A 19,844-nucleotide genomic window follows, 5' to 3' on the forward strand; every position below is an offset into this window, starting at 1 on the left:
GTGAGAAAACCCACAATCCCGAGAAATGCATTTTCGGAGGTGTGTGACCTAACCTGTATTGGGCTGGTTTTTCCTTCGCGGGTTGGAAGGTCAGACAGCCTGTGTTACGGAAAATATAGTATGTTTCTTTATGGCAAGGGCACATACAGACGTCGTTGCTTCGTAAGCAAAGCGACCTACGATAACTGCCGACGGCGTAGTCGTCTTGTTGATGTCTGTCGCTCGTCGTTGGTGTATAAGCGCCCTAAGAGGTATTCTGGTTTTCGCCTTTTTCATTATTCAGATAGTTCGAGTTATGAGTCATGTTATCGTCTGATTGAGTTGATAACTCAGACGGTGTTATCTTTATAGAGTCAAAACACGATCTATCTATAGATCTTATCTGTAAACACCCAGAAATCCAACGTGTTTTATGAAAATATTTTTATAAGCATTCGAGGAATAATTTGTTCAGGGAATTTCCAGTAAACATTTACTAACTTATATCACGTAACGTACGTGAAAACTTGCTGTCAAAAGTTATTTTTCTTGTGATTTTTACTGTGAGTCGTTTGGGCGTTTCATGCAGTTATCATAATTTTGCAGTTGTCAAAGAATTTGGATGGTAGAAGAGCCTTGCAACTTGCGAAGGATTGAATTGAATAATTAAAGAAGTATCTTTTAACCATAAGTATTTTGTTTTCGACGTATAAGTATGTAGTTAATGACGGCGTTCATTACTCCGTTGAAACGTCGGAAAAGGTAAAGTCGCAAACCTAATACGTATAGGTATCTCAAACATCCCATAATAATAGTTAAAAAAAACAAAAACTTCGCAAGCAAAAAAGTACGGTGAGGCGTGGGTTATAATAGTACATCATTCATGAGATGAATGTACCTCTGACTGCCCCAATTGGGAATTAAGTTGTAAGCTTACGTTGAGTATGTTAAAAGAATAGTTAGTAAATAGAACGGAGTAGAAAAGGGCAGATTAATAAACACTATAATTTTTGGACGAAATTATTTATCTACCTGGTAGGTTCATCGAGAAACATGACAGGGGGGTCACTGACCAGCTCCAACCCTATGGCCAGCCGCTTCTTCTGACCCCCCGACAGGTCACCAGCCCTCGTGTTCCGTGCTCTGCTGAGGCCCAGCGACGATATTATTTCCTCCACCTGAAATTGATAAGGCACCTGTTCTTATCTGATGATGCTAAAATGTGATTTCGTGATATGATATACATTATTATATTATTATGATCTTGATTTGTGGAAGTTTCATTGTAGTTTTAGTTCTACTAAGTAGGTAAACATTTCAAAATTTATTTACATTAATATTTTAGGTAAGTACATTAACATTCGCAACCTCGTTCTGTTGGGGTCACGATCTGGAGGTCTGGGTTCGATTCCCGATGGGCACATTGTTGAAATCACTTTGTGAGACTGTACTTTGTTTGGTAAGGATATTGCAGGCTTAAATCACCTGATTGTACTAGTCCAAACACCTCCACCAAACCGCAGTGGAGCAGCGTGGTGGAGTATGCTCCATATCCCCTCCGTTGATTGAGAGGAGGCTTGTGCCCAGCAGTGTGACGTGTATATGTTATGTTTTTACATCAACATTATTGATTAATATCCTGGTCTTTATCGTGATTTTAATGTGGACTTGGCTGGGTAAAACGATTTTTTCTGATAACTTCAACTACAGATACTTATTTATCATTTATTTTTGACTTGACTATTTGTACATATACCGCTACTTGACCGGATACTTACAATTGACAGCCGTTCAAATCCAGTAATCAATCAAGAATTGCACCATATCCTTTGAAACGAGAATGTTAAATGATAGAAAGTAAGTAATGAAAAGTAGAAAATTACCCGCTTCCTTTTCTGGTCTGGGCTAATGTGGTGTCCAAGTTTGAGTTCTGCAGCGATCGTGAGTGACTCTTGGATGGTGAGCATGTCCTGGACTCTGTCATCTTGGAAGATATAGCACGATCTCCGACGAAATAACTTGCTGTCCCGCAGTCGACCATTCACGTAGATGTGTCCGTTTGTTGGTTCCCTGGAGACAAACGCATCATTATTAATATTATCTATTATGGCCTCGGTGGTCCAGTACAGAGACGTGGTAGCCCAGTTGGTAGAACGCTTGCCTCTCACTTTGAGGTCGCAGGTTCGAATCCAGCACAGGACATTGTCGAATTTCTTTTCGCATTCTTGTTTGATTTCCTAGAAATGCATTTTCTGAGGTGTGACTTAACCTGTATTGGGTTGGTTTTCCTTCGCGGGTTGGAAGGTCAGACAGGCGCTTCTGTAAAAACCGGACCTGTCAAATCTTCAGGTTAGGTAAGCGGACCCTGTGAAAAACGGGATAATGCTAGGAAGATGAGGTAAGTATACCATCAACGAATTATGTTATATACAATAAATACATCGATTGCCGATCCTGTGAAGAACGGGATAATGTTATGGAGATGATGATGATGGCCTCTGTGTCGAGTGGAATAGCCTAAAATGGCATCTGTGGTCTATTGGTTAAGAGCCTGAGCCGATCAGGAGGTCCCGGCTTCGAATGCCGGTGGGGAAAAAACACAAAAATCACTTTGTGATTTAGTTCGTTAGGACATTGCAGGCTGATCATCCAATTGTCCGACACGTAAAGCAGTCGATCCTGGTAAGTAGGTATGTAGTCGTTACATGAGCCATGTCAGGGTTCAGATTTTAGCAGCTCAATAGTAACAATGACATCCCTGACAACAGGGCTGATGATGTCAGTCATTGGTCTCAGCCCACACCAGAGAAGAGATTACTATCTACATAATAATATTTACCTATTGTATGCAAAAATAAAAACACAAAAATAGATTTAAAATTATTCACAAAAAAAATCTGGGAACCGATATTAGGCAGCCAAATTACTAAATTGTATAACAATATTAAGTATATTATTATGTTTATTTTTAAAAGAACGTCTGAGGGCGCTTGCCGAAGTTTTAGACAGATGAGACGTTCGTTATGTAAAAAACGACGATTCAAAGTGTAACTACGTTACCTACTGAATAAAGATATATTTTAATTTGAAAGAATAAGTGTAGGTACGTACCGATTTAATTGTCAATCAATATTCTATTGAACTTTGTCTAGCTGTCAAATTCTTAAACTCCCGCTAAAGACTACAAAAGTTTTTATGAAGCTTCATTATTACAAGTAGGTTCTTGTCTCTATTTAAATGTGAACTTATGAAAACTTTGAGCTTGAAATAGTTTTGAGTTCGAGTGTTTCGAGTCCCTAATACATGGGACTTCAGGTGATCATACCGGTCGCTTGGTGGTGGTGGATAAATGTATTCCCGGAGGTGTGCGACCTAACTTGTATTGGGCTAGTTTTCCCTTTGCGGGTTGGAAGGTCAGACAGGCGCTACTGTGAAAATTCAGTCTTGTCAAATCTTCAGGTTGGATAAGCGGACCCTGTGAAAAACGGGATAATGCTAGGAAGATGAGGTAAGTATACATAAACAGCCTATATACGTCCCACTGCTGGGCACAGGCCTCCCCTCAATCGACCGGAGGGTGTATGGAGCATACTCCACCACGCTGCTCCACTGCGGGTTGGTGGAGGTGTTTTTACGGCTAATAGCCGGGACCAACGGCTTAACGTACCCTCCGAAGCACGGAATCATCTTACTTTTTCGGACATTCAGGTGATTCAAGCCTGAAAAGTCCTTACCAAACAAAGGACAGTCTCACAAAGTGATTTCGACAATGTCCCCATTGGGAATCGAACTCGGAAAAAAGGGATTTTAAAAAAGGGATTATGTCGTGTCTAATGTAATGGAGGATATGTCAAGAACCCATCTTATCCAAAAGTGGCTGCAATAACTGCGGCTCTGTTCCTTATTAGGAGTTACAGACAGTTTACGTCTAAGGTTTATGTGACGAACTTTTAGGGTTTATAGCTTTGCTGCAAATCAAGTATTTTTCCTAAAGGTTTTATTGTTACGAGTAGAGAATTTCTGGTGTTCACCTGAGTAAAGGTATAATTATTTTTTTTGTCATTTTGCCAAAGGGAAGTTTGGCAATCAATATACAATTGCAAGTTAGAACAGGTTTTAGAGTTAGGAACCTGTTTTCAGAATATTATTATATGACAGAATATTATGGTTGTCAAGTCAAGAATTCCTGTTACAATTTATGTAGGTAAGTAAGTAATTTATGTTAGATTAAATGTCTGGAAGAAAACACTAGTCTATAAATTAAACACTAAGCCTAAGTTTTATAATAATTTAATATTAATTTGTTCGCAAAAGGGCATTATAGTTAGCACGCGCGGCAGAATGTAAAATATTTTATAAAAATTGTATAAACATTAGGTACCTAGGTATTCAACTGAAGTGCGTAATGATATTTGCTATAAATTATTTCCTGGTAATAAGACTTCTTTTAGTAATTATTTATTATACCTTTAACATATTTAACTCTAATGCGCTATGAGTTGTTTGTTGTACATTGTGTAAAGTTGGGTACCGAATTGAATACAGAATAGTGCTAGAACATGCGTAAATAAGCACATAAATAAAAACAAAAAAAGAAACATAAAAAATAGGTTCTAAAGAACTAATTTTGAATAATAATCTTATTTAACTTAAGGAAATATTTTCATAAGTAATTTCTTACGTGATATGTAACTTAGCAACAAAAACGGATCAAAGTTTTTAGGAGCTTTTAATAACAATATTGGTGTTCATTGCATGATCTGCCAACGGCAATCAAACATCCTTAAAGTCACGGTATAATAACAATAATTCTTTACGCGTATAAAATAACTTCTTAGAAACATTACTCTTTTATATTTCTTAGTAATTTAATTAATAGAAATACCGAGAAAAACAGCCAATAACATGCTCTTTATAAGGTATTTAATAAATCAAGAAGTCTTGCGATGCAAGTTACGAATTGCGAGGAAGCAAGTAAGGTCGGTGCTTCCTCATGCTCAACATTCTTAAACAGCAAATTACTGGCCGCTAACATGAAGCGCCGACAAGTAAAAGAAAAAAAATCGAATAGATTATTATGTAGATTATGTGTGATTGTTTTGTGATTTATTTCTTATGTTGGTAAGCACTGGTGGCCCTAGAGCGGTGCGAGTTGTGCCACCGAACCGGGCGCCGAAACAGGGGGGGGGGGGGGGGAGGAGCCAAAATCAACCAAGACTCTCCAAGAAGTCACCCTGGTCGAAAACTAACTTTTTTACTTTCTTTTGAATCTTTATTATAATAACCATTGTTGCCTGCTTCAATTACGCATATTATACAATGGTTAGGGGATGATGTAATAATACCTAATATAAGTATTTAGTATACAAGCGATTTATCTTTTGGAAGATACTTATTTTATTATTCCTATTCGAAGTATTGATAGACCACAGGTTATCTATGGTCTAGTAGCTAGATTCTAGATCGTCGATTCATATCCGTAATGTTTAAACTACTTTAAACATATTCAATGTCGCGTATGGTAAGAAAAATATAATTTTATTAAGTACCTTTATATAATAAATAATAAGTCTCCATTTTTTACCCGACGGTGGTGAAGCAAAAAGGAGGGTTATGTGTTTGATCGCTATGTATGTATGTGTGTGTGCATGTCTGTGACCATCTAACTTCAAACCACCTGTCAGAATTTAACAAATGAGATATCACTGGAACCTTCTTGATCGTCCAGTGATTATAGGTTATGCGATGTTGCGTATCTAAACATCAATGTGGCGCCCTCTAGAGGACATAAACTAAAACGAAAAAAAATTTTTTTGTATGTTGGGTAATTTAATGTTGGGTATCCAATGAAAGGGTTTAATTTGCACATTTCAAATATGTACATATTACCATGCATTACAATTTGATGACAGTAATGTAACAGTTGGGTCATGGTGTCATCAATTCGTCTCACGCGCAGTATCCGAGTACAAGGCGGCACGTGCAGTTTATCTCCTGCACATTGACTCATACCATGTGCTGAAATAAATTATACAGTAGGGAGCTCGTGTCAACGTACCGATATTATTTATGATTCAACGCTTGAAAGATATCAAGAAGAAAAGAAAGATATATTCGACGGCTGGTTCGAGGCTCGAGCACGGAGCTGCTTCATATTTGCGAGGACGCCAGATCTCATGGACTCAGGGTACAATTGTAAGAAAATTGAGTTCATGATTTTTGGGGTCCCTGGTAAATCTACGGTAAATTTTAGCGTGAAAACGGAACAGACAGATAGATAGAATTGCTATCGTATTTATAATAATATTAGAGATTACTTAATTAACTTTCAGTTACTAACGACTCTATTATAACGCATATTACATTAATTTTTAACTACCTATTAACCTAATTAAATTTATTCGCATTCAAATATCCTTTACTAACACAATCCTGGTAGGTATATTGCGAATTCTATTGGACATTACAGGCTGATCACTTGATTGTCCTAAAGAAAGATGATCCGTGCTTCGGAAGGCACATTAAGCCGTTGGATCTAAGTTAGTAGCCGTTACATGAGCCATGTCAGGGCCTTTGGCGGCTCAATAATAACCCTGACACCAGGGTTGATGGGGTTGGTGGTCCACCTCACAACGTTATTTATTTATTTAATGTTCGGATAAACAACAGCTTTAATTAACATAGTTAGCATATTATGGTAAATACAGAAAGCCATTTATAGTTCCTCGCGGATAGCAAATTCATAAGATCAAACAGGTTTGCACTAAATGCACATTACACTACGCAAAATAACAAGATCAACAACAAATAATTAGACTCTGTGGAGTATCAGCCCAAAGTTAGTACGTTTTGTCCTTTTTATTTGTCCTAGATAAGCGCAGTTAATGTAAAGTGCAAAGGTCTGTCTGTCGGACTATTGACTAGTGTTGGTAATTAGTAGTTGTAAACTACAATTATCACAATTATTTATATTGTCCGCACCTAAAAGGTAGGTAAGTACGCTTATTTTCTTGCCAATTAGCTTTTTTTAGTCACTTAGCTTTTTTTTTGACGTGACTTATTGTAGATTTGCTGCTGATTGCATTAACTACTTGGCCGGAAACAGTCACTTAGCGTTGCTATGGGTTGGGAGTTAATTTTGCGTCATTAAGATATTACCATACTTAGCTAGGTAGTCTTTAAGGTACTCCTTCACCGGGAGAATTCCCCTGTAATGTAATAATTATTTTGAGCATTACATTACAATACCTACTGCTTATTAGCGGTTCTCCTCCCTCACCGATGTAATGCTCGGATCTGTAACATTACATTGCAAGCGAATATTCGCGGTGAAGGAGTACCTTTATAATAATCAACGTCTCATTTAAGACAATATATTTCATTTCATTTTGCGTAACGTAACAACAGTACAATGTGTGTCGTAGATTTTACCTAAATAAACTTTATTATTATTATTATTATTACAATATATCGTATCTTCTTTACAACTTACATTATTGTGGTAACGATACACTAAAAGCGAAACATTTTGTAACCCTTAATTTATCAGTAGGTACCGAGATAATATATATATATATATATATATATATCCGATTGTATTTCTGTTGAAATTTAATTTATGACTGCCAACACAACAAAAATAATAACTTGCATATGAATATTAAGTAAATAAGTAAGTAGATTATTATATATATAACATTGACTGTGACTTTTTCGCAAATTTTGCAGGACATTTATGAAATCACGTTGTGTTGTGTATTTAGCTATTTAGGAAATCGAACGCTGGTCATAAAATCCCTGCCCGGACATTCCCCGGACCAATTTTAAACTAAGACAATTCCAGGAATACCAGCATGCAGAAGAAAAGGTGAATTACCCTCGCTTTTCTTGGTATAGTTACTCTTACTTAGGTATTGATTGAAATCACGATCTTTTCAAACGTTTAATATTATAGGTACGCACCTGTACCTTGAATGATTAGATAATGTACCTACTTACCAAAAATACCTACCTATATTTCGCTCATTTATCAACTAGCCTTGGCCGTAACATCCGTTAATAAAGATTTTTTGAAATTCGAACCCAACCTAACCGAACCTTGTGAAACAACTGAATGCGGTCAATGTTTCACGTTAATCCGTTAAAGTAACTGGTCAGTTTTCAAGGGCAATTGAATTTATTTTGATCGAATTGCTTTTTTATTTTTTATACTATAAGTAAGTAAAAGTAAACCATTTGAATGAGGGACTTTCCGGGCTATGCTCCCCAAAAATAATATAGATGGCACTGTCGAAATTTAAGGTGATAATTACCTATTTTATCATTACTCGGGTACATAATTATTAAAAAATACAATGTAAAGACAGAAACATAGCATTATAAAAATAATTGTTGCTTGATATTTGTGGTTGGTACAAGTGATCCTTCCAGTGCAAGCGCAAATTGACCTTAATCACGATAACGGAAGTTCACACGGGCGAAGTTTCGGGCGGTAAGCTAATCACTTTTCGTAGAAACATTTTGTATAGATCTGAGATTCAGTGAATACATATAACCGATGAAAATGTTGTATTTCAATGATGCGTGATAAGGGGTGCCCAATCTGAGGTTTGTTTCCATAATCAATACTATGATAATCCCGCTGATAAACTGATACCAAATCGTAATTAAGTACTTACCTACTACTGCAGATTGCTGAACAGTAGATATAAAATATATTTGTTGTACGCCTACGTTCATTTATAAGATCTTTACCTTCTGAAACGAGAGTAGGTATTTCCAACAGTTGACTCTATGTACCTAAGTACCTACATACAATACGTCAGAACTATAAACGAAGATAAATAATTAGCCTGGTAGTTATATTTTATGCTTATTTTATCTCAGGCGTAACAGATTCCCGGGCAGAGAATAGGTTAGTTTCCAACTAGTCAAATCAGTTACTTTTTACTAAACGTCAAAACACGAAATTATTATGGAATTTGTATAAAAAAGCACAAAAAAAAATCGCGCGCTGCGACTGTGACGTTGGCCCCGATTCCTGCAGACACCGCCTAATTTTATTTTAGGTTATATCCGTCATTTTCGTATCCGTCGAAAAGGAAAGGGACGGATGATACACAGCTCTTAATTTTAGGAAGAATGAGTAAATTAATGTGTCGGGTTATTGACTGACGTAAAATTTTTAGACGGTTGGTTTAGATTTGTGCTTAAAATTGACGTGTGTTCCATAAATTTTATGCTTGTCGATTACCCGTCCCTTTCCTTTTCGGCGGATAAGAAAAGGACAGATATAACTTAAAATAAAATTAGATGGTATTTACAGGAATTAGCACCATTATAAACTTATAACGTCACAGTAAAACGTGACAATATGTCGCACTTACATGCACACACGCACTTACATCTTTTTTTATTAAAATTCATAAATAAATTAAACAGAAAAAAGAAAACATTTTGTCACATTTAGATCTGTCTTTATTTGGTATTAATCAGAATTTCATAATTAATCTTTGACCTAGGAAACTACCAAATTCCAGGCCTAAATGTTATTATTCAAAAATTCAAAATTCAAAAATATTTGTTTTTCAAAATTGGCTTACATAGTCAACGATTCTTGAATGTCAAAAATTTAATTACATATTATGTAACTAGCCGTAAAACTACTATTAATCAACTATTATTAGTTCATTGTGACACTCTTAAGTAAAACTGTATTTGCATAGAGATAAGCAGGATAAATGCATTTATCACTTGCTATAGTCATACTTTACTCACATTTGAAAGAAAGAAAGAAAGAAAGAAAGAAAATATTTATTTCCATATTGGACGCCACATTTACAAACTTACAATACAGAAATAACAAAAAAAAATAGAAAAAAAAACAAAGACAAATAATACAGACATTAAATACACAATGGAGGCGCCCAAAATAAAAAAAGGATCTCCCTCAGCATAATGCCGTGACACGTGCTTAGCACGGGCCGCGGCGCTGGTATTATGGGAGACCTATCGAACGTGAGCCACGGACACACCAAACTCAATTACGTACCTACTTATATACAATAAAGAAAACATACTATGATCATTTGTTAGAACTACGATAAATATAGCGTCTCATTTGATACATATAAGTATTGCGAGTAAGTATGTTATTGTGTGGGCACATAATACAATGATCTATTGTACAATTACCTAATTAACCGCTCTAATATTGATAATTCCTTATAATGAACTAACAGTACACTGCAAACGGAACACCTTAATTAATTAAGCGGAACATTCGAAAGCTAATTTACACTTTTCTTTACCACTGAAAATTATTAAATTGTACGTCACAATTTTCAGTATAAGATTCAACTAACCAAACATTCAACTACTTAGTCAAATCAGTTACTTTTTACTAAGTCATAGAAAAACATAAAACGTTTTTTGACACCTTTAGATCTGTCTTTATGTAGTAATCAGAATTTCATAATTTATGGTCAATAGTAACCCTTACCAATTGATGATGGTGATCATCCACCTCACAACAAACATTATGATGAGATACATTGTTTTAAGTTTACGCGGTTATTATCATAATTAAAACATATAATAACGGGTTCTTACCGCGTTTAAATGGGGATATAAGACTCCCGATATTTCGACACTGTTACAAGTGCCATGATCACGGGATGATGACACTTGCAACAGTGTCGAAATATCGGGAGTCTCATATCCCCATTTAAACGCGGTAAGAACCCGTTATTATGTGTTTTTATTAAGATGAGATTTTGAACTTTCTTGTCATGTCAGTCAAGGCGTAGGTAAGCAGAAGTTGGTTTAGTGAACACGCCTTTTTATTGTTTGATAAATAGATACTCGTAGGTTACCTATGCCAAATGCTTTGGCGCATCTAGGGTTAGTAGTGGTGACAAAAGAGAAACCACTACGGTTACTGTTTCACAGTAGAGACCCCGAACGCCATCCAAACCACTTAAAGATATTCAAATTTTGTTGCTGTTAATGTGAATAAAAACATTTTTTTTTCTTATGCAAGCATATCCGTGTCACCCAGTTTCATGATAATGATACGTTTAACTAATGTTTTTAATATCTTATACACACGCGTCACCATTATTGATATGTTATTTATAAATTAATGATTTGTTATGATATCTCTGTAGTTTCATGCTTGGTAGGAAGTTACATTTTACTCTAAAGATTAGTTATTTAAAAACGAAAAGATAAAAAGATAAAAAAGCAAAAAAAGGTAAAGATTGGTTATATACTCGTAATAAGTATGAGTGTAATGAATTATAGGGATGCGAAAAATTCTACTCGATTTCTTTTTGTCCTTATGCTACTATTTCATCACTCGCAAATCTCGTAATTCTTTTATATAAATGGCTAATATCCGGAAGTGTGCAGAAAAAAAAACTTTATTTTCTTTTTATTTATTTAAGTGACCAACAGTGATATTGGTCGTCTTGGTGGTCTCAACTGGTGATAATTTTAATAAAGGGAAAACTAGTTACTACAGCTAAAGGGTAGGTGCTAGTTCGCTTCATATTTGTGCGAATTATGACATACCTTACGTAGTTTTAACTAGACATCTATTACGTAGTGTGTTACGAAATGTACAGGTATACTGCAGGTGACATCTCACTATAACAATTAAATTATATGTATTAGATCATATTTGTATTCATAACTATCATCACTAACGGCCTCGCAGTTCGGTGATTTGAGCGTTCGGCTCACAATCCGCTGATGCAAGTTAGTAGTCGTTACATGAACCATGTCAGGGGCCTTTGGCGGTTCAATAGTATCCCTGGTGGGTTGATGGGGTTGGTAATCTACCTCACAGCCCATACGATAGAAGAAGCCACGCTCTTGTCGGTGTAGCATTTTTCGTGCTACTTTTTTAGGGCAAAATAGAGCAGTGGTTTCCCTCTTGCCTTCCGCATCGCAGTACTCTGACGTGTGTGGGATGGCGCTCAGAGTAGTCTATTTCATAACTATAATACGTGCATAATGCGCGTGACATTATGTAAATGCAAGTATGATTTATCATTTACTGCGTTGCTGGGCAGGTGTTGCGGTTCCTTGGAACGATGATTGAGAAAGGTTGTTTTATTTACATATATTACCTATATATCCTGCGCTGTCCGTGCTATGTCAGCGTTTTTGGGTTTGTTCATCATAATTGTGCATCTGCAGCCCAATTATGATGTTCATAATAAACGTCTTATTCAAATAATTTATCTTCCTTTGAATGTCGTAAAAAACGGCAGACGGATTGCGCCATTTTGACTTGATTTATTTTAGATTTGCCGCATATGTCATTAATTACAATACACAATACAATACAAATACACTTTATTGCACCAAAATAAAAAGAAATAATAATTAATTACTTGGCCGTAAAAATGAGGAGTGCTGAGGGTTCTCACCAGTTTAAGAATGTATTGTGCATTTTATTATATTATTATTATCATACGGTTCATTCGAAATAAAAGCTGTGGTAGCAAGATGCCATCTATGTATTTATTACTATAATAGTGGCATCTTGTATATTACTAGCTTTTGCCTGCGGGTTCGCTCGCGTTTAATTCGGGGTAACACGATTCCCTTTTCCTAATGCACCAATTTTTAGCTGAACATTGCAGAATGCACCATACAAACTTCCACCTCCCATTTTACGGAAGCGAGGGGTCGGAAAGAGACAAAAAGTAGCCTACGTAACTCTTCATCCCTCCAACTAGCTGAATAAATATTGCACTTAAAAAAAATACGTCAATTCGTCGCTCTGTTTTGCCGTGAAAGACGGACGAACAAACACATACACTTTCTCATATATGATATTAGTACGGGTAGGTTTGCCTTAGATAATTCAACTTCTTGGCCGGAACATTAGCAACTTGGCCTAATAAAAAGCTTTATAAGTTCCAAGTATTAAGTGAGTAAGTACCTAACGGTGCATACCACATGTGAGCGATCAAGTGCGGTACTGAATGCAGGGCAACGATTACACGTCAGACTAGTATGACTGCTTTGTGGATTAATGCTACCGTTTTAAAGATTCAGGTTTCGTTATGACATTTAGAGTCAAGTTATGACAACTTTATCCGCATCACTTTTGTAGGACTAGCGTTCTTCTTCTCTCGTATCTCTATTGAGCCGCCAATGGCCCCTGACATGACTGATGTAACGACTACTTACATCAGTAAGTAGTAACCGGGACCAACGGCTTAACGTGCCTTCCGAAGCACGGATCATCTTACATTTGGACAATCAGGTGATCAGCCTGTAATGTCCTAACCAAACTAGGGATCACAAAGTGATTTCTGTGATTTGTCCCCACCGGGATTCGAACACGGGACCTCCGGATCGTGAGCCTAACGCTCAACCACTGGACCACGGAGGCCGTTAGGGTGAGGTTGTGAGGTAGGTTGTGGAAAATGAGGTTGGTGATCGTATTTTGGTACTTTTCTCATTTTAAAGAATATTGTTTCACCGAAACATGCATCTCTGAATTACCTACGTTATTATACATTGTTTTAAGTTTACGCGGTTATTGTCATAATTAAAACACATAACGGGTTCTTACCGCGCTTAAAATAGGGACTGATGAGATTGGAGTGATTGGAGTCATCAGTCATCCCGTGATCATGGCACTTGCAACAGTGTCGAAATATCGGGAGTCTCATATCCCTATTTTAAACGCGGTAAGAACCCGTTATTATGTGTTTTAATTACCTACGTTATTGGTATTTCGTTTTCATAGTTCCCTATCAACAATCGAACCACTTAAAAAGGTTTACTCAATGCAAATAAACATGATTATTATCTGTCTGTCTTTAGATTATAAACTACTTAACAATGACGAATACTAAGTAGGAGTAACCTGCGATATCGGGGTTTCTGGTGGCCTTGCCCTTATTGCCTAGTAAGAAATTAGGATTATTTGTATAGTTCTTTGTAAGTACATCCCTAATCGTCACTTACATCAATATGTATATAGGATTAGTCATAAAGTACGAATTTCAAACACCGCATGTAATGTAGAAGAACTATACATCGTAATAGTTCTATATACATACATAAACTCACGCCTTTTTTCCACCGGGATAAGTAGAGACTATAGAATTCCATTTGCTTCGATCCTGATGCACTTCTCTTGCATCCTCCACATTCATCAATCGCTTCATACAAGCACGCCGGTTCAGAGTAGATCGTACCAAACCTTTTCTTAGGACATCAACCTACCATCAACTTTCGCTTTATATACCGCTTTTGCAATTCTATTATCCATACGTGTCCAAACCAACCTAACATTCCCTTCTCAATCTTAGTCACTATATCGTCTTTAGTAATAGCTCTAACGTATAACTACTAGAACAAGGAACTGTTTATTGCGTTTTACGGATTTACCGAAACGGAAGTATTACTCATTGCCAAGCCTAGCCACTGACCGATGGACCGCGAAGAACAAAGACAGATCAAATTGTATATTGTGGGATTGTAGGTACTGCCTGCGACTTTATTGAAGAGTTTTTGATGTAATTTAATACAAACAAAAAGGTACACACGTTAAGCCGTTGGTCCCGGTTACTACTTACTAATGTAAGTACTCGTTACATGAGCCATGTCAGGCACCTATGGCACCTCACTAATAACTCTAACACCAGGGTAGATGAGATTGGTAATCCACCTCACAACCCACACGATAGAAGAAGAGAATAAAGATACAAATCTTTCTTCTTTATAATAATAATATAGATAATTATCTTCCTACCATCCGTACATTAGAAAGTAAGGCTGCGTTTCCATTGACGCGGAGCTGTGCGGAGAGGAGCGGAGATGTGCAGGAATCGACCAATCACCGTGAGGGAGAGAGTGACAGAGCGTTTTCGTTTTTCGCTCTCTCGAGCGCTGTAATTGGTCAAATCCGCACATCTCCGCTCTTCTCCGCCCATCTCCGCGTCAGTGGAAACCCGGCTTAATTCTCTATGTCTGTTACCTTTTCACGCTTAAACTGCTGAACCGATTTAAATGAAATTCGGTATGACGACAGTTTGAGATCCAGAAAAGGACGTAGGGTAGTTTTTATCTCCGAAGTTATCTTTAAGGGGATGAAAATGGGGTGAAAAGCAACGTATCGTGTCTGGTAATCGAAGGCGAGAAATACTTATTTGCCTACTTAAAATAAGTTCATATAAACCAAACAGACTAATCAACTAGGTAATTACACATTACTGTACTTTCATATTTTATAATATTTGTATTTTCATATTTTTAATGGTAATACAATTATATAAAATAGTACAATAGGACAATAAGTAAAATAGTAACGACCTCCGTCGTCCAGCGTTTGAGCGTTGGGCTCACGATTCGGAGGTCCCGAGTTCGATTCCCGGTGGGGACATATCACAAAAGATATTTTGTGGCCCCTAGTTTGGTTAGGACATTACTGGCTGATCACCAGATTGTCCGAAAGTAAGATAAACCGTGCTTTGGAAGGCACGTTAAGCCGTTGGTCCCGGTTACTACTTACAGATGTAAATAAGTAGTCGTTACTATGAGCCATGTCAGGGGCCTTTGGCGGCTCAATAGTAACCCTGACACCGGGGGTGATGAGGTTGGTACTCCACCTCACTCCACCACAACCCACACGATAGAAGAAGATATAAAATAGTACGTGCGGCACTAGAATAGATGGCGTTAGTAATCTATCAGAACGCGGCAAGAACAAACCTCGTCAAATCCCATCTACAAAATGAAATAAATCTCCTTTATTGAAGTCGAAGTTGAAACGATATTTTGATGTATCATTCATTTATTTTCAACAATAAATATTACTCACAAACAATACGTATTTAAATATTTTAATAGCATAATTCACGTAAGTACTTAAGCATAAATCTTGAAACGACTAGATAATATGTGACTTTGACTACACGCTATAATTCTTTATTCTATAGATGCTTTGACGTATGAGTGTACATGTGATGGGCAAGCCCCACATTTTGCCTATCGTGTATAGTTTGTGAACTTAGTATTTGTATAGTTAGGCGATTCTCACACTGCCCCGCTTGTGCGTGGATGCGTGTTCTTCCGTTGCTTGTAAGTATCTCCGTTTGTATAGAAAACACGCACAGTCTAACACACAGAAAATGCATCCACGCCCTACGCTGCATCATGCGGGGCAGTGTGAGAATCGCCTCAAGGCATGTAGAGTTAGAAGCCTAGCTCTACATGAGATCTGATAACTTTTAGACAATAAGATTGATATGATGTCGTCTTGCCAACATTTTACATGAAAATGTTTTTGTTGGGATATAATATAACTACAATTATGAGTTTGTAATACACAACCTGTATCCTAGAAGGGGTAGGCAGAGCTGTATATTATATAAATCTACTCCACAAAATAGAATCTTGACTCAATAAGTGTTTTCTGAAATTTTTGATTCGATTTTGATAATAAAGTACTCACGTGTAGCCGGCTAGGATGTCCATGAGTGTACTCTTGCCAGCTCCAGACTGTCCCATGATGACAGTCAGCTCGCCAGCATTCAGGGAGCCGCTCAACCCGCCCAGGACTGTCTTCCGACCTGGGAATACCAGGGTCACATTTGTTAACATATAAAACATCATAAAGGAATGTAATTAAGAGCTAGCAATCCCAGCAGAGACTAGTAATACTACTACAAAACGAAAAAAACAAAAAACGAAACGAAAAACGGTATACTTAAAAGAAAAGACTAGTAGTTAGTACATAATTAGTTTTTAAGTGATGTCCTGTATTTGTATGTTTTTGTACAATAAATAAAGTATTGATATAAAAATATTAATTACATAACCAGCCTATATACGTCCCACTGCTGGGCACAGGCCTCCCCTCAATCAACCGGAGGGGGTATGGAGCATACTCCACCACGCTGCTCCAATGCGGGTTGGTGGAGGTGTTTTTACGGCTAATAGCCGGGACCAACGGCTTAACGTGCCCTCCGAAGCACGGAATCATCTTACTTTTTCAGACAATCAGGTGATTCAAGCCTGAAAAGTCCTTACCAAACAAAGGACAGTCTCACAAAGTGATTTCGACAATGTCCCCATCGGGAATCGAACCCGGACCTCCAGATCGTGAGCCTAACGCTCTAACCACTAGACCACGGAGGCTGTTAATTATTAAATTATTTATTATACTTATTATATTATTTTTAGTACATCTAACAAATGACCCTTCTCATTTGAAGTGTTTTCATCTACCTATAGGTATTTTTGTTAAGCGTGTGACGGATCCAAAATAACACCTCCAATTTACGATCTTTCGTCACGATCTCAAGTCAAATTTCATGGCATCGAGCTAACAAGATTACTTAAACTTTTTCTAATTTTATTGTAATGTCCTAACTAGGGATCACAAGGTATTTTTTGTGATATTTCCACACCGGTATTCGAACCCGGGACCTCCGGATCTTGAGCCTAACGCTCAACCACTGGACCACGGAGGCCGTTTGTCTGAAAGTACGATGATTCGTGCTTCGGAAGGCACGTTAAGCCGTTGGTCCCGATTACTACTTACTGATGTAAGTAAGTAGTCGTTACATGAGTCATGTCAGGGGCCTTTGGCGGCTCAATAGTAACTCTAACACCAGAGTTTGGTAGAGTTGCCAGAGTTGCCAGAGTTGGGGTTGGTACTCAACCCTCACAACCCACACGAGAGAAGAGACAAATTATCTAGGTGAATAGGTACTTACGATGTATATACATTGAACCTACCGTAAGTACCTACTAATAAAAATTTAATAGCTAGTCTAGCTCCAGACACAATTATTACGTGCAACGATGCGATATCGCAATTACGTTTGTATTACCAAAAGCAGCACACCTGGGCTGTATCTCTTTATCAAGCTAATTAATAAATAATAAATTGATATCATAAATAAAGGATTTTCTAAGGCTAGTTTCCAACTAGTCAAAACAGTAAATAAAACAGTAAATATTTAAATTTAAAGTCACACCGGTTTATTTAAATTAAGGTTAAGTAATTGTTTTTTGTGTATTTTAAATATCTATTGTTATATAATTTTTTTGAGACAGATTTATTAAAGATTAAATGTTCCTTTAATTATAAATTATTTAATATTAATATTCGCACGCTGTATGGTTGAGTGATGGACTTTTATTGATATAATGTATATTTAAGATCTTTTGTACCACTCTAGAGCGAATAAATTTTATTTCATTTCATTTCTTTTTCTAAACGTCAAAGAAACGTCACTGTGACGTCATAGAAAAACGTGATAAAATGTCGGACTTATTATTAGGTTTTTCTTCATTAAAATTCATAATTAAGTTAAATAGAAAAAAGAAAAGTTTTTTATATTTGAGTTCCCTTATCTATTGACATCGGAAACACACCTCGAAGTCATAATTGGGCAAATACTTATCTTACCCAAAAAGTTCCTAAAAAATCCTAATCTAAACCCTATTGTTTAAATGAAAATAAATCTGACGAAATTATGAATTTGACAATGTCGAGTATGAGACAGTAAATTAGTTGGGAAATGAAATTGTATCAAAAATTGTTTAAAATGCTATAAACCTAATAGAAAACATACGTAGCAATAATGCACTTAAATTTCATTTATATGCCTAGCGTTATTTATATTCATAAGCGCGAAAACAACGAATCACTGTCATTATTTTAACACGTGAAGGCCGTGGGAAGACTCCTATAAGTACAAAATTTGACGGTACCCACACAAAACCTACGCGTCAATCTATCAAATAAAAACATGCGTGACACGTTATCTGCTATCTAATATAAAGTAGGTATGTCGGTATGTCAGACAATGCGATGAGTCGCGTGTCCTTATTACAATAAAGGAAGACATTATTACATGGTCAATAGCACAGAGGAAACGGCGATTAGAAGTCCTACACAGAATGCCTTGTGTGATCCTGTTGCCATGCTCAATATAGTGGTTACTTTGTTCCATGCTTTAGGCACTTGTCCCAACGCCGACGATGAGCGAGAAGGGATTAGAGCTAGAAACTAGATGGCGAGCGGCGAGAAACGATTGTACATATAGCTCAGGGGGTCTAAAATGTAATGTAACAATATTGTAATTTATCATTTCTATATAATAATAGTAAGTGTGCAATGGCAACAAATGTCAAATAGCAAAATTGCTTTTTCAGATAAATCGATTCAATATGTGGTCTTTTTAACCCCCCAGACAACTTTATCGCTAGGCTATGAGCGAGCGTTCCAGTGCGATGGACGATCAATCGTTCCACTCTCTCGGGTATAGGATCCAGCATAGAGTAATAAAATTCGTAATAAAATCTTTGATGGCCCTTGTCACTGCGACAAACTAATGAAGAGAGAGTTCTCGCGCGGCAGTGTGGACAGCCAGCGATCAACTGTCAATATATGTGTCACTTTTACTGGCATGGGATATATTTTCTTGAGCGAGAAAATAGTCGATAGCTAATCTCTTCCTCGCCGGCGGTGGACACGTGCCTTGTAATAATTTAATATTGAAACTAATTACTTATAGGGGATGAGCGGAATGGAGTAGGCAAATTGTATCATATACGCCGTAATGACCGTAAGGTTACGGTTGTTTCCCGACTTCCTGACGACATGTGGGTTATCTACCTGACCGAGATCTATCTAAGGTATGAAAATTGACATACGGCCTCGGTGGTCCAGTAGTTGAGCGTCCTGCTCACGATCCGGAGGTCCCGGGTTCGAATCCCAGTGGGGAAAAATCACAGAAATCACTTTGTGATCCCTAGTTTGGTTAGGACATTACAGGCTGATCACCTGATTGTCCGAAAGTAAGATGATCCGTGCTTCGGAA

The 19,844-nt window shown here is 37.1% G+C and overlaps 1 protein-coding gene across 1 annotated transcript in view; it reads right to left on the reverse strand.

The window, feature by feature from the left end:
* LOC126368400 (ATP-binding cassette sub-family G member 1-like) overlaps positions 1–19,844 on the reverse strand; it is a 41,181-nt gene that overhangs the window by 10,831 nt on the left and 10,506 nt on the right. Inside the window, exons 2-4 of the mRNA XM_050012371.1 lie at positions 16,463–16,580; positions 1,863–2,049; positions 1,012–1,157 (exon numbers count right to left, since the gene is read on the reverse strand). Coding sequence (XP_049868328.1) covers positions 1,012–1,157; positions 1,863–2,049; positions 16,463–16,580 — 451 coding nt within the window. The remainder of the gene's footprint in view (positions 1–1,011; positions 1,158–1,862; positions 2,050–16,462; positions 16,581–19,844) is intronic.

The sequence above is a fragment of the Pectinophora gossypiella genome, chromosome 7 (assembly GCF_024362695.1).
Source record: "Pectinophora gossypiella chromosome 7, ilPecGoss1.1, whole genome shotgun sequence".
In the NCBI taxonomy this organism is placed as follows: domain Eukaryota; kingdom Metazoa; phylum Arthropoda; class Insecta; order Lepidoptera; family Gelechiidae; genus Pectinophora; species Pectinophora gossypiella.